This window comes from Giraffa tippelskirchi, chromosome X, assembly GCF_054371585.1.
Source record: "Giraffa tippelskirchi isolate mGirTip1 chromosome X, T2T-mGirTip1v1.2.pri, whole genome shotgun sequence".
In the NCBI taxonomy this organism is placed as follows: Eukaryota; Metazoa; Chordata; class Mammalia; order Artiodactyla; family Giraffidae; genus Giraffa; species Giraffa tippelskirchi.
This window is the reverse complement of record NC_137289.1, coordinates 57,377,273-57,392,183: the sequence shown is the minus strand read 5'-3', so window position 1 is coordinate 57,392,183 and position 14,911 is coordinate 57,377,273. Positions and strand designations below refer to the sequence as shown.

Here is a 14,911-nt window from a genome sequence, read left to right as displayed (position 1 = left end):
GCATCCTGACCTATGAGGACACCTATGTACTAAAAGGTGTGCTGGCAAATGGTTCACAGCCTACTCTCCAGAAAGCAGAAGAGAAACCTGATAGAGCATTGGCTAATTTCCATGATATAGATACTCCCACCGTGGCCAAAGTCAGGCTACCCACAGGAGGTCAGGAAGAGATGCACAGTTGTACACCATTTATAGTATTTCCACCACAGGGTACAATAGATGTAGACAACCTCCAGAGCATAAGTAATAGTGAAAAACGAAGTGATAAGCTTGAGTATTTAATACCTTAGTTTTTAATACTATTTGCTTAATTGTGAGTTTATATGATTTAATTTTTAAATAATAGCTATAGTTAACAACCAACTTGGAAAATTCCTGAAATGTGAACAACTGGCTCTCATGAGCTGGTGTGAGCTGGCTCCAGTAGGTGGGCACCCACCACCAAGCTGAAGAAATAAACAAGATTTTACAATATATTTATATATATGTTATATATTTATATATTTTATGTCTACTAATTTATATATTATAAACATATTTTATATAATATGCAAAACAGTATGTTTGAAGTTTCCTTGATGACATTTCCCTCCTACTCCCACAAAGATAACTACTGTCCTGAATTTAGCTTTCATCATAAAATGCTTGTTTTTATCCCTAGAGGCTCAGCAGTAAAGATCTGCCTGCCAGTTTAGGAGATGTGGGTTCGATCCCTGGGTCAGGAGGATCCCCTGGAGAAGGAAATGGCAACCCACTCCAGTATTCTTGCCTGGGAAATCCCATGGACAGAGAAGCCTGGAGGGCTATAGTGCATGGGGTCGCAAAAGAGTTGGACATGACTTCTTGACTAAATAATAACAACCTTTTTAAAGCTCTTAGCACATACTCTTTTTACAACCACTCTGCTTTCTATAAGCAAATGAGGCACAGAGGTGGAGTTTACACCGCTGGCTGGTGTAGCTCTAGGACAAGATGTCAGACCCTCTGACTGCTCTACATCTAGATACTTCACCATGCTACGCTACTAGGTCTGGGCAGTCCAGGCAGGCTTTGGAATTGGATCTGAATGGCTAGTCTGTATTCAGTCATAATAGAGTTATTATAAATAACTTTGAGGAATAACTTTTAGTCAACATGCCCACAGCTTATAGAATCAGTTGTCTTCATAATGAAGGTGTACCTTCTCCAAGGAAGCTGGTCATACCTGTGAAACTGTACACTTTCAGGCCACCCTTGTTTAGAAGGCCATTTGATATAATGAGCTCTTTACCCCTGTCCCACCCTCCCTTTTATATTTTTTTAATTAAAGTATAATTGATTTACAACATTGTGTTAATTTTTGCTGTACAGCAAAGTGACTTGGATACATTATATATATATATTCAGAATGTGTATATATACACATATATGTATATATACACATTCTTTTTTAAATATTCTTTTACATTATGGTTTATCATAGGATATTGAATTTAGTTCTCTGTATACAGTGGGACCTTGTTGTTTATACCACCCTCCCTTTGAAAAAAAATGGTGAGACAATGCTATTTCCCAAACTTCCTGTAACTCTGAGCATGTGATGTCATGGAGATTTATGGTCTCTGGAGTAAGACTAGTCATCTAGTGAGGACTCTGCCACTGCTATATGTAGGAGGTTAAATGCTGCATGTACAGGAGGTTATAGTTCCATGCTTCACCCTCTTCTAATGTAGATGTGAATTTGGATGTTTGGGGGAGGGGAAGGTCACTAGAGTACATTGGATCCTCTTTCCCACCACCTCTCCTCTTCCCAAGGTACCGGAGTCTGAAACAGTTTAACGTGGACATCTGCCAGACCTGCTTCCTGACTGGCAGGGCCAGCAAGGGCAACAAACTTCATTATCCCATCATGGAGTATTATACCCCGGTATGGAGCCTCTGGGCTGGGTGGAAGGGGCCAGCAGCTCTCAGCTTCTGGATGCTTCATCCATTTTGCCCAGCACTGGCTCACTGTGTCATGCTCTCCATTGGGGAGCATCCTCCATACAGGCCTGGTGATTGACTGGTTTGAGGGATCCAGGCCTGTTCTTCTAGTAGAGCTTGTCCCTCATCCTCACCTGGGCTGCAGCTGGTTGGAGCAGCCCAGGACATTGTTGGTCATCTAAAAGGCACTCACTATTCTCCTGCAGAGAAAAGTCTAGGAAAAAAATAGAGCAAGGCAGTTCCTGGTGACTAGCCTTTGATCCCTCTATTTATTTTTTCCTGCTTAGCTTCCTGGATCGTTCCTGTTCCCTGGTCTTCACTTGCTACTTTGTCATTGTTTCCATCCCTTTTAGTCAACACCAAAGTTTAAAGTCTGTGCTCAGATTCATTACTCAGTCTCTTGCAGGAAAGGGAGGGAATGCTCTTTACCTGAGTCTCCAAAACTGACTTGGCTTTCATTGAAAACTGGGCCCTTCGTAGCCTCCTGAGACCAGGTTGGTCAGCATCCCTGAACTCTAGCCACAGAGTTTCTCCTCTGCTGTGTTCAGGACCCACAGCTCCAGGCTTAGCTTCCTGAGCTGACTCTGCTCCCTAAACTCTTTTATCCCTTTCCCCACAGATAAGACCAAAGTCCCAAGCATATCCCTAGATCTCCCCACTGCTCTCTCCCATCTCCTCTCCTCATCTCCATAATCCATCTCCATGAGCTGTCATCTCTTCTCTATGTTTTGTTGGCACAGAAACATGTGTGACCCAATGGAAGCAGTGATGTTGCCCTTTAAATTTTTTCTTTAATTATCATCTAAAAATAAACATTGGGCTTTCCAGGTGTCACTAGTGGTAATGAACCTGCCTGCCAATACAAGAGATGTAATAGATGTGGGTTCAATCCCTGGGTCAGGAAGATCCCCTGGGGGAGGGCATGGCAACCCACTCCAGTATTCTTGCCTGGAGAATTCCATTGACAGAGGAACCTGGCGGGCTACAGTCCATGGGGTCACAAAGAGTCAGATACAACTGAAGCAACTTACCATGCACTGCAAAAATAAACATTTATTAAAATCATACATGGAAAACTGGCTTGAGATGGTAGACTGATAATCCTCTAGCTCCTGCTCATCTTCTGCATCTCTAGAATTTATGTAAAAGATATCTAAAAGTTAATAAATATATGATCATTGTAAAAGATTCTAATTTTTAGAGGCATTTAAAGTATAAAACAAAGTCCCCTTTTCTCAGTATGTTCCCCACCCCTCCAGCCCAACTTCCCTGAGGCAACCAGTGTTCATAGTTTGGCACATATCCTTCTAGATCTTTTTCTAGGAGTGAGATGTGGTAAAGATGAATGAGAGTTGATTACCAGTCACGTTCCCTGCTCCAGCGGAGCAGCCACACCTCCCTAGAAAAGCCCATTAGGGTGAGTCCCCCTATCTTGTCTCCCCCCAGACCACATCCAGTGAGAACATGAGGGACTTTGCCACTACCTTAAAGAACAAATTCCGCTCAAAGCATTATTTCAGCAAACACCCTCAGCGAGGTTATCTGCCTGTTCAATCGGTGCTGGAGGCTGACTACAGTGAGACGTGAGTATCGGAGGCTGAGCAGGGGGTGCGGGCATCCTCACTGAGCCTAGGGGTGTGCTGTGAAGGGGCCGAGTCCCGCATGGGCTAGGGCAGTGCTCCAGGGCAAACCCAACTAGTGACAGTACAATTCAGCTGGGGCTTAACCAGGAATCTGACCTGAGAAACAAATTTGAATCCAGTCTCTGGATCTTGTTCCCATCAGCTCTTGCCCAGCTCTCTAATTCGGTGGTGGTGATGGGGTGTGTGTGGATGGGTGGTGGTGAGGAGACAGGCTGCCCAGCTACCCACTCTTTGGTCTTCTGAGTCTTTGCTGCTTTATTTTAGGCCAGCTTCTTCCCCGATGTTGCCACACGCTGACACACACTCCCGAATTGAGCATTTTGCCAGCAGGTACTACCACATTTGGGGGAGGGGAATTGTAAGGAGTCCGAGGGGGAAGGGGTTTTCAGTTGGGGCAAGAGAATGGCGCCACAGCCGGGGGATGGGCACAGTGAGGATATGCAGCAGCCAGCAAGGCCCAATGTTTGGGGGGAGGAGGAGTTGGGACAGCCCCTGAAACTCCATGATTATCCTCTTGTGTGATTAGAGTCTTTGAGATGAAAGCAGGCTTCACATTCTGTGTTCCTTTATGTTCCTGCTCTTTCTTACCAGGCTTGCTGAGATGGAAAGTCAAAATTACTCCTTCTTTAATGACAGCCTGTCCCCAGATGACAGCATGTGAGTTTTCACAGCTGCTTATTTGCCAGGAATAGCTCTCCTTGGGAGATCCCTCTGTCACTATTTGGGAAGGGTATATCCTCAAGGGAAGAGGGGCGTGGTGGTTAGGGTCCCTGACACCCTAAGGAAGGAAGGCTGCTTTCTGGGCACAGTGTTTTATGAGAGAAGCAGTGCGCCCTTTATCAGCTGAACTGGGCAATGAAGGATGTACTACCTCCCTGCCATCCATCAAGGTCCCTTCCTGTTGCAAGATCCTATCCTTCTATTCCCAACTCTGAGGGAAGAAGAATATGCCCTCATCTAAAGTTGCACAAATGAGCCATATCTTATGCTCAAAATGCCAATGCCCCATCTTGGGTCACATCAACCCTGGGGAGATATCAGGGGCTTGACTGAAGTGTGGCCAGAGAGATTCCTGGATGCTCTAGCCCAGAGAAAGGACCCGTCATTTCTAGGGAGGTCCCCAGCTTCCTCAGAGGACCTAGGAACTGTCAGTTACATGGATAAATCCAGTCCTGGGACTGGGACTCAGGCAGGCCACAATTCCCTTAGGGATGGGAAAGCGAAGGGGAATGGGGTGGGGGAACATCACAGAAAGGGAAGTGATTTGCTCACTGTTTCCCAGATCGCTACAAGTAGAACCCAGAAGCCCCAGCATCCTGGAAGCACTCTCTGCTGTCACCCCCAAGCATGACCCTTGCACCTTTGAACACTTTCATCCCTCTTCCTGCTGTGTGCAACTTAGGGAATTTTCCAGCATGTGTCTTAGGGCTGGGAGCTGAGAACTCACACCCTGAGCTGTTTCCCAGTTCAATGCGTGGCCCCTCTTTCCTCTCCCCACCCCCACACAGAGATGAGGACCAGTACCTGCTGCGGCACTCCAGCCCCATTACAGACCGGGAGCCAGCCTTCAGACAGCAGGCTCCATACAACATGGCCACGGAAAGCAAAGGGGAGCTTGAAAAGATCCTAGCCCACCTAGAGGATGAAAACCGGTGGGTGTGACAATGGCATAGATCTGTGTGGTTTCTAGAGTCAGACAGCTTAACTCAAGTCCTGGACTTCCACATCCTAACTCTGTGGCCTCGAACAAGTGACTTATATTCTGTGATCTTCCATTTCCTCATCTGTAAAATGAGGGTGGTGGTATTAGTACCTATGTCTGAGAGTCATTTGTGAAGATAAAATGATCAGGCATATAATGTGTTAGCCAGTGTCTGTGTTATTGAAAGCGTTCTAAAATAACCCTTTCAATAGCTAAAATAAAAGCTAGCTATACTAATAATTGGTCTTCCCTGTTGTAGCTCAGCTGATAAAGAATTCGCCTGCAATGCAGGAGACCCCGGTTCAATTCCTGGATCAGGAAGATCCTCTGGAGAAGGGTTAGAACACCCACTCCAGTATTCTTGGGCTTCCCTGGTGGCTCAGATGGTAAAGAATCCGCCTGCAACATGGGAGATGTGCGTTCAATCCCTGGGTTGGGAAGATCCCCTGGGGGAGGACATGGCACCCCAGTCCAGTATTCTTTCCTGGAGAATCCCCTGGACAGAGAAGCCTGGTGGGCTACAGTCCATGGAGTCACAAAGAATCAGACACAACTGAGCAAATAAAAACACACACATACTAATAATTATTTGAATCCTTTTAACTCAAGCTGAGTATCTCCAAGTACCCAGGAGATGCCGGCAGAGAGAATGCAAACACAGAGAATACAGAAGAGATGCTGCTTGTCTCTGCCCTCAAGGAACTTTCAGTTGTTGGAAATGGAAAGAAATCCTTATCACTTAGTGAAAGTGGTAAGAGGAAGATGATACTGCATAGAGCATGTGAGGACTGGAAGAGCGAAGGTGAAGATGATTACGGGGATGACATTGATCTCCCTAAAGCACAGAGGGCAGCAGGAGTCTGAAGAGCATCTAAGCCACTTTGGGGATGTGTCCTAGAATAAATAGCACTCCCCGGAACACTGCTGCTCAAACATCAGTGTGCATACGGGTAACTTGGGAAGCTTGGTGAAATGCAGGTTCTGATTTGCAGGTCTGGGGTGAGGCCTCAGTTCCTGCTCTTCTAACCTAGAAGATGCCCATGCCACTGGCCTAACAGACTGTGTCTGAAGTCGCTAGTCCTTAAAACAGTGCCTGTTTGCAAAGTATCTGTTACTGGTTCAAGACAAGATAAATACATAAATACAGAGTAAGTTTTTAGAAACTTTCATAGCAGTTTGACATTGCCATGATATCCAAGCATATAATGAGTGGACTTGTCTTCATTGAATAGGATGTAGACCAGTTTAAGTACTGTTGAACTTTGTGTGGCAAGTGCTGTATGGTATGACCAGTGTACTAGCCATATGCATTCAGACCAAACACTGATCCACAATGGATTGAAAAATCCCCCTGGTTTTTCCTTATGGATATTTTGAGAAGTGCTGTGCTAGAGCAGTGGTGGGGAGGCCCTGGGAAGCACTGGAGAGAGAATGATTCTATTGTGAAAACAAGGGAAAAAAAAGTAGTCTCCGCCAAAGGAGACCATCTCTTTGGAATCTGTTTCCTTGATGACCCAACGTAGGTGTTTAAAGTGGGCCAAAGAGGAGGGTGGCAGAGAGAAGAGGAAAGACGGGTGATTTTTTGTTTATGTTATGTCTTCCCCTGGAATCTAAAAATCTAAAAGTGGAGTAGGTGAGTCAGCGGCTCTAATGCCTCATTTATTTGCAGAATGTGTTTCTGCTTGGTTTTAAGGTCAGAATTAACCCCCAAAGCAGCACATCAAAGTGCTGAGAAATTTGTTATACTAAATGTCAGTTCTCTCTGCGCTGCAGCCTAAGGACAGCAGAGTAAATGACACATGTGCTGGAGAGAAAATGGATATGGCCATTCAGGCAAGAGCACGGCTGGTGTGGGGGTGGGAATGGGAGTGCAAAGGGATTGTTCACACCTGGCTCTGAGGGGACACTGGGCCCTGGACAGTCAATACCCCATGAGGATGTTCAGCCTTGGCTTCTCCATCCTTGGCAGGATTCTCCAGGGAGAGCTGAGGCGCCTCAAGTGGCAGCACGAGGAGGCCGCTGAGGTACCCGCCCTGACTGAGGGCTCTGCTGAGGTGGCGCAGGACCACTGCAATGAGGAGCTGCTGGCTGAGGCCCGGATCCTTCGGCAGCACAAGAGCCGCCTGGAGACGCGCATGCAGATTCTTGAAGACCACAATAAGCAACTGGAGTCCCAGCTGCAGCGCTTAAGGGAGCTGCTCCTACAGGTGGGTCTGGGAACAGGGGAAGAACCAGAGCAGCCTCTGGGCACAGGAGGGCTGGGAAGACTTTCTGAAGAGCACTGAGCTGGCAATCAGAAAAGATGGGGTCATGAAGGAGCCACTATATCACAGTGCTTGGCCAATTTTCTTGCACTGAGCTTCCACTCCATCCTTCTGTGTTACTCTCAAGTCACCGTGGGGCCTCGGGCAGAGGGAGGGCTTTTGAGGGCTCATGTCCCCAACCCCCATTGAATCTGGTATTGAAAGAACAAGTTCAAAGAACCATCCAAAGGGTTTATTTTGCTACTTTGACGTTTGCTGGAAAGAAGCGAATTTGGGCATACTTGGCAAAAGAAAGAGTTTGGCTGTGAACAGATCACTTGTTACTTTTTATCCCTTTCCTCTTTGAGAGGGAGTGTATAGGATGTAGTGTGGTTCAGGAGTTCAACAGCCCTGGGATTGAATATGGTTTTGCCAATTAGTGGCCTTGAAATGTTAAGCAACTTCCTTAGCCTCACTAAGCCCCAGTTTCCTCATCTGTAAGACAGGGATAAAAATATACCAACTTCATGGAACTGTGGTAAAAATCTAATGAGACTGATTGAATTGAATTGAATTTAGCATGATGTCAGAAATATAGTAAACACTTCATAAATGTTACCTATTGTTGTCATTATCCATACCATAGAATACCACACCGGATCTTCCAAGGGATGGCCTCTGGATCAATTTCTGGAGGTCTTAACAAATGATATTATATCAATAACCAAGGATCAGGGGCACAACTCTATATTTCCAGATGGAATTGGGTTCTAAATAGTTTAATTATAGCTGAAATGACAAGCAAGAGATCTTCTGGGGGCAATGCCATCCTTATAAGAACTGGGAGCCTTTGATACCTGGTGTTGAAGGAAGAAGGTATTTAGTAATTAAATATTCTAAGAAGTTTCCTGAAAGGAGAAGCCACTGACTGGGGCACCACCAAAAGCTTCTTCAAGTCCTAGGGCAAAGAGATGGGCATGAGGTCTCTAAGGACCTTTCTAAGCTCAAGAGTCTGTCAAAGTAAGGTCAGGAAGGCAAAGTCACTTAAGTTATACCTTACCTCTTGCTAGCCACCTATCGAATCCAATGGCAATGGCTCTGCAGGGTCGTCTCTGGCTTCCTCTCCACAGCAGTCAGAAGGCAGTCACCCCCAAGAGAAAGGACAGACTACTCCAGACACTGAAGCTGCAGGTGAGTTCCCTCAACCCCTTCCTCCATGGCTTTGTCTTGCCCCGGGTCTCCTGCCCAGGGTTCTGCTAGGGCTAGGACTGGTTCCTCCTCATGTCTTTGAGCTTAGGGTCGGGGATGATTGTATTATTGACTGATTCATTCATTTCTTTTTTCTACAAATGTAAATTAAGTACCTCATAAGTACCTCATACGTACCTAGGCATCATGCTGGGAAGATACACATATTATAGGTTTATCTTTCAGCAGACAGCATCCTACCTCGGCCTCTTTATCTCATAAGGGGATCTCTAGTTGTCTTCCCAAATCTCTCTTTTCCAATTCAGATGATGTGGGATTGAAGAGCCAAGATGTCAGCCTCTGCTTAGAGGACATCATGGAGAAGCTCCGCCATGCCTTCCCCAGTGTGCGAAGTTCTGATGTGACTGCCAACACACTGCTGGCCTCTTAAGGGAACCAGAGCCCCATCCTATAGTCCATCCTCTCCCGGTTCTGGCCAAAGGCTTTCCTCAGACTTCACTCAAACTTCCCAGTCCCCACTGGCCCCACTCTCCTCAGCTGGAGTTATTTGTGCTCTGGGCAGCAGCAGAAATTTGGTGGTATGCGAGGTAGGGGTAGGAGGGCTGGGGGAGGGAGAGGCATGATTCCTCTGATCCTAGAAATGTGCCCTTTACTTCAAGTTTGAGATCAGCCCCTTCAGTACGCTTCTGTTGCAGCCCAGGCTGATGGCACTTGGAAGCCATTCAGATGAGTTGCCCTGTAGAATGAAGCAGTGCTCATTGGTCCCTTTCCATTCTCCATGGAATGATGGAGATGGAGGGCACCTAATGAGCCCAGGGCTCCAGCATTATGAATACACAGAACTTAGCCCTACTCTCTGACCCAACACAAGGGAGGTGAAGGGGTAGCTTGAAGACACTCCCACCCCCCCAAAGTACCCCTGAAAAATCTGGGCAATGTGTGTCATGTAACTTCAGCTCGAGGGTATAGCTCTAGTCCTCCTGATGCTACGTAGATGTTGTTTCCTCTGTGAATATCTTCAGTTTCTTCTGCCTCAGTCCCTGGCAGACCCTTCTCAAGAGGGAACAGTTCATTCAGGTTCCTATTTTCACCTTACTTTGGGAAACAGTAAAGAAATATGTAGGGGCTTAGATATTTTCCCCGGATCCTCCTCTTTCCTGAAAGGCTCAGCGTCCTGAGAGACCAACTCTTCTGAGTCGGCCCTCACAGCCCTGGGGGAGGGCTGGCAGCTTCTCAGCAAGGGGGTCTTCTCCTTGGGTGAGGAAAGGAAAGCCACTCTCTAGACCAGAGGAGTGTGCCTGTCCCACACCCTTGACAGCTGTGACCCTTCTTTCTCTTAAGTTGAATCAGATGAGGTGGCTGATATCCCTCAGCAGGCAGATGCAACAGTCCACCCTGAATAGCAGCCCTTTCCTAGGATCCATGGGCTTCAGGTCAGCAAGTTGGCCACTTTCCACACAGACAACAGCAAGGTCTTCCTTTGCATAAAACCTTTCTTTCTAACTCTGGAAAATGAACCCAATCCTCAAATTTGTTAGGCAGATTTCTGGATAAATCTGCCTAGACAATTTTATCTAACTCTTCCTACGCAACACATACCATAATCCCTTTATCCAGAAAATGTTCAGAGTAGATAGTGTTTGTGGGGGGGTGGGCAGGTGTCGGGGGAGCAGGCTTGAGAACTTTGAACAGAGTCAGGGCTCATTTAGGCAGATTTCTGTCAAAAGGAACTTTATAACTTAGAATCCTGCAACTGACTTAATTTGCCTAAGTTTATATAGATACTTAGCTATCCTTCTTATCTACTGTACATCAGTACTACCCCAGCCTCACTCACACATTAAATTCTAATACCTCTTGAAGTATTAATGTTCTGCCTTGCTCTTTGTTAGTCCCAGCCTCTGGATGGACAGCTAGATGCCTCCTGGCTGCTCATTTAGGATGTCTCTCCATTCATATATGAGGTGAGCCATCCTCAAGACCAAAGCAACAGAAAGCCTGTGGCCACAGAGGAATCTAACAGGAAGAGTCACTCTGTTCTCTTCATTCATTTCAAATCTTATTCCCTGAAGACCTGGTCCTGGGGTGAATTTTTCTGGGCTTCTCTGAATAATGGTTCAGGGGACAAAATAGAGCAAATCCAAGCTCTACCCACCCTGTGCATAAAGGGAGGAACAAATAGCCAGGCTAAGACACAGAGTACATCTTCTTGCCCCTTCCAATTTCTAAGTCTGACTCAGGGCTTTAAAGAAAGTAGAAATTGCCACCAAGGTTAGAAGGGTGTGAGATGGTCAGAGTGCTCTCTTATAATCAAGCAGTAGCCAGTGGGTAGAACTGCTGGGAAACTAGATTTATCTACTGTAGGGCATGGAAGGCAGTGGCTTTGGTCCAGAAACCTAGGATTGCCTCCTTCTAGAATCACCAAGGGGCACTAAGCCACAGGTTCAGGGTGGCAGACTTTATCATGACAATTGCCTTAGTGCTCATGAGGTCTCAGGGCAGTCTGACTGGTGATATATGGTGAGCAGGTGGCAGGTAGGCATCAAACAAAGAGCCTGGACATCAGTTAGCCCGCTTGGCAGGGGACCTATATTAGTAGGAGCCTAGGTTATAGGTAGGGGCTTCCCTGGTGGCTTAGACAGTAAAGAATCCACCTGCAATGCAGGAGACCCAGGTTTGATCCTGGGTTGGGAAAATACCCTGGAGAAGGGAATGGCAACCCACTCCAGTATTCTTTCCTGGAGAATTCCATGGACAGAGAAGCCTGGTGGGCTACAGTCCATGGGGTCTGTAGTTCAAAGAGTCAGACACGACTGAGCAACTGAGCACATTAAGGATAGGAGAAATTTTCTATAGGACTGAGAGCTCAGGGTCTTTGAGGCATACGCCTGCCTAAGCCTGAAGAAAGCACATGTTATGAAACAATCTTACCAGGAAAGTTCTGCAAAATCTTTTTCCATAATCTGTACTCCGCCTGAGAGATCTTGGGCTCTTGAGGGCCTATGACAACTGCAGTGGGTCATGGTAGAAAAGATGTAGATCTCGTTATGTAGGATTTGTGTTATAGGTGGACTGAAGCAGCAGGTCAAGAGTTGAATTCTCAGGAACAGGATCACTGACACTTTGTGGTCCTGTGTTTACCTTGATGCCCAAGGTGAGTATATGGCTCAAGGGTCCAGTGATAGTCACTGCAGCACAGTTTGCCCACACTACTTCACAGTTTGCCCACAGTGAAGTAAACAGATCTTTGGGCACTGTGAATTCAGATGAAGGTGAGATTTCCTGAGATGTGTTGTGTGTGAGGCCGTCTGTTGCGTGTCTTATCTCCTAGAGGTATAGTGTGTGATGCTGCATAGTTTATGGCCCCGCACTGGAAGGGTGGTGAAGGGGGTTGCTAGGTAGGCGGCCTAATGAAAACCTCTGACTTGTGGGATTAGCATCAGTGGTAAGGAAAGTGAGTGTTTGCTGGGGTTGTGGTCATATAGTATGGGGAACAGTTAGGATTGATAGGTGATATATTCTCGACAGAATCTGACAGAGGCCAAAAAGCCATTAGGAGGGTGCCTCTGCTTCCAGTGAGAGCAGAGTGGAGTCAGGTTGACTGGGAAATTATTAAGGAAGGCTGACTAGTTGGAGGACGTCTGGCTGTTTGTTGCATGGTTCCCTAGAGAGGGTCCAACCCAGGATACACACCCTTCCCTCCAGGATGGAAAGGCTGAAACCAAGGCCCTCAAATGCCCATTTCCTTCAAGGGCCAAAGTTTGGAGATATTTCCTTGTAGAGAAACTTGCTTGAGTTTGTCGTACTTTAGGGGATGGGCTGGCAGGCCATGGTAATGAGAAACTCTGAGGTCAAACAGAGGCCAATCCTGGGTGATGATTTCCTTCCGGATAAATTTTAGGGAATACCCATGATGCTTGCAGTGTGTGTGTGGGATCTGGACTCCATATTCAACTTCAGGCTAGAGCATTCCTTGAACAGGCATTCTCAATGACAGAGTCATGGCCTCTGAGACCATTTCAGGCCAAGACTCTCATCAAAGTTCCATTGATGTAAGTGACAGATAACTAAGAATGTAACTGTCCTAAGACACACAGTTCTGGAGAAAGGTGGGGGCTGTGGAGACTTAGTTACTCAGCTGGACAGCTCTATCTCTGGGCCTTCCTGCCAAAAGCTGGCTCTGAGAACAAAGGAATACTTCAGCTCCTTGTTGTTCTTTAAACACCAGTGACTACGGGAGAGCAAAAGGCTCAAGGCCAAGGCTAAGCTCCCAGGCTTCATCTCCTCCCACAGCTGCCACATTTGGAGGGGCACCTGCTCAATGTCCTTGCTGCCCCTAGGGCAGTCTTGAGGCCAGATTGAAGCCTGTGATGCTGCTCGCTGGCTACAAGAGCTGGTAGTCACAAGGGTGGTATTCAAGTGGCATACTAGTCTAGAAAAATTTGGGATGAAAGGGCGGGGCTGGGAACAAATTGGTTAACTTTGCCACTCACCGTGGTGCTTTTCCCCCTTTCCCTTAAATTCTGCTTTGAAAAGAATAAATTCGTATTTGTTTACTTTGGTTCCTCTGGTTATGCTCTTTGACTCTGACACTCCACATCATTCCCTTATTTGGGTGTGGGAGGAGAGGGTGGGGCCACAAACCCACAAGAACACTGCAAAACACACCAGAAGAGTCCAACACCTACAGGACAAAAACGACACACCCCACTAGCCTCATCCATCACTGTTACCTGGAGTGGTCACCTCTCAAGGCCCCATAAAAATTAGCTAGTTATTCACTCATGGAATTAGCTCTTTATAGCAATAGTTCTTCAGCACCGTTCTCATCAGTCTGAGGAATTTTTCACCACCCTAAAGCAGTAAGAGAAAAATATGGACAATGCAGTGAGTTTCCATAAAGTTACATATATTCAATTTAAAACTCTATCCTTTATTCTGAGATTGTGGCTATATATTTTGGGGGGATGTGTGTGTTAAATGTCCCTGTGAATTGGTGGTAAGTTTTTTTTTAATGCCCTTTTCTGGCAAAATAAAACCCTGTCAGTCCCTCTTCCCCACCACCAATCTTCTTTCTCACCAGTCTATAACTTCATTGTCAATGAAGTTGACATGAAATATGATGTGAGTTACATATGCAGCTTAAAATTTTCTAGCAGCCATAATAAAAAAAGGCCCAACAAACCCAAATGAAATTAATTTTAATAATAGTTCATTTAGCCCAATATATCCAAAATATTTTCATTTCATTATGTAATCAGTATAAAACCATTACTGACATATTTTATATTGGTTTTTTTTAATAAGTCTTAGAAATTGTCAGGGGCTTCCCTGGTAGCTCAGATGGTAAAGAATCCGCCTGCAATATAGGAGACCCCAGTTTGATTCCTGCATCAGGAAGATCCCCTGGAGAAGGGAACGGCTACCCCCTCCAGTATTCTTGGGCTTCTCTGGTGGCTCAGAAGGTAAGGAATCTGCCTGCAATGTGGGAGACCTGGGTATGATCTGTGGGTTGGGAAGATCCCCTGGAGGGCATGACAACCCACTCCAGTATTCTTGCCTGAATCCTTATGGACAGAGGAGCCTGGTGGGCTACACTCCATGGGGTAGCAAAGAGTTGGGCACGACTGAGCGACTTTCACTTACAGTTTCAGAAATTTTCAAGCAGGGTACAAATTCAGCTGATAAAAAAAAAAAACAACACTAGAAACCCACATAGAGCCAGGCACTTTATTACTGAAGAGACAGTGAAAGCAAGGCCAGCAATGGGATCTGGTCCCTGTGTCCCTGTTGCACAGGATGACACTGAAACAAAAGGGGCCAGATGACATGCAACAGGAATGGCGGCACACTGTGTTCCTGAGTAGCAACTCCACACCTCCGCCAAGCAGCTCTATGGCTTGCAGCAGGACCCTCTGGGGCAAGGACAGGGGAGAAGGGAGGCAGGCAGAAAAATCCCATGCCTCACCAGAATGAGGGAGGCAGATGAAAAACTGCCCCATGAGAGCCTCCCTCCAAACAGGAAGCTGAGTGTCTTGAATCCCCATGAGATTGCCTATCTTTCCAGGTTCCAGGAGGATCATGGAGCATTCTGCCAAGACCTGGGGCTTCCTGCAGTTGAGCCTTGCCTACATGGAAAGACACACCTCAAT

General features: G+C 46.3%; 1 protein-coding gene across 1 annotated transcript in view; it reads left to right on the top strand.

Moving 5' to 3' along the window:
- DRP2 (dystrophin related protein 2) overlaps positions 1-13,319 on the top strand; it is a 48,343-nt gene extending 35,024 nt beyond the window's left edge. Inside the window, exons 18-25 of the mRNA XM_081565695.1 lie at positions 1,795-1,906; positions 3,409-3,545; positions 3,870-3,935; positions 4,197-4,262; positions 5,114-5,257; positions 7,277-7,514; positions 8,621-8,741; positions 9,065-13,319. Coding sequence (XP_081421821.1) covers positions 1,795-1,906; positions 3,409-3,545; positions 3,870-3,935; positions 4,197-4,262; positions 5,114-5,257; positions 7,277-7,514; positions 8,621-8,741; positions 9,065-9,189 — 1,009 coding nt within the window. The 3' untranslated portion in view covers positions 9,190-13,319. The remainder of the gene's footprint in view (positions 1-1,794; positions 1,907-3,408; positions 3,546-3,869; positions 3,936-4,196; positions 4,263-5,113; positions 5,258-7,276; positions 7,515-8,620; positions 8,742-9,064) is intronic.
- Positions 13,320-14,911: the final 1,592 nt, after the last annotated feature.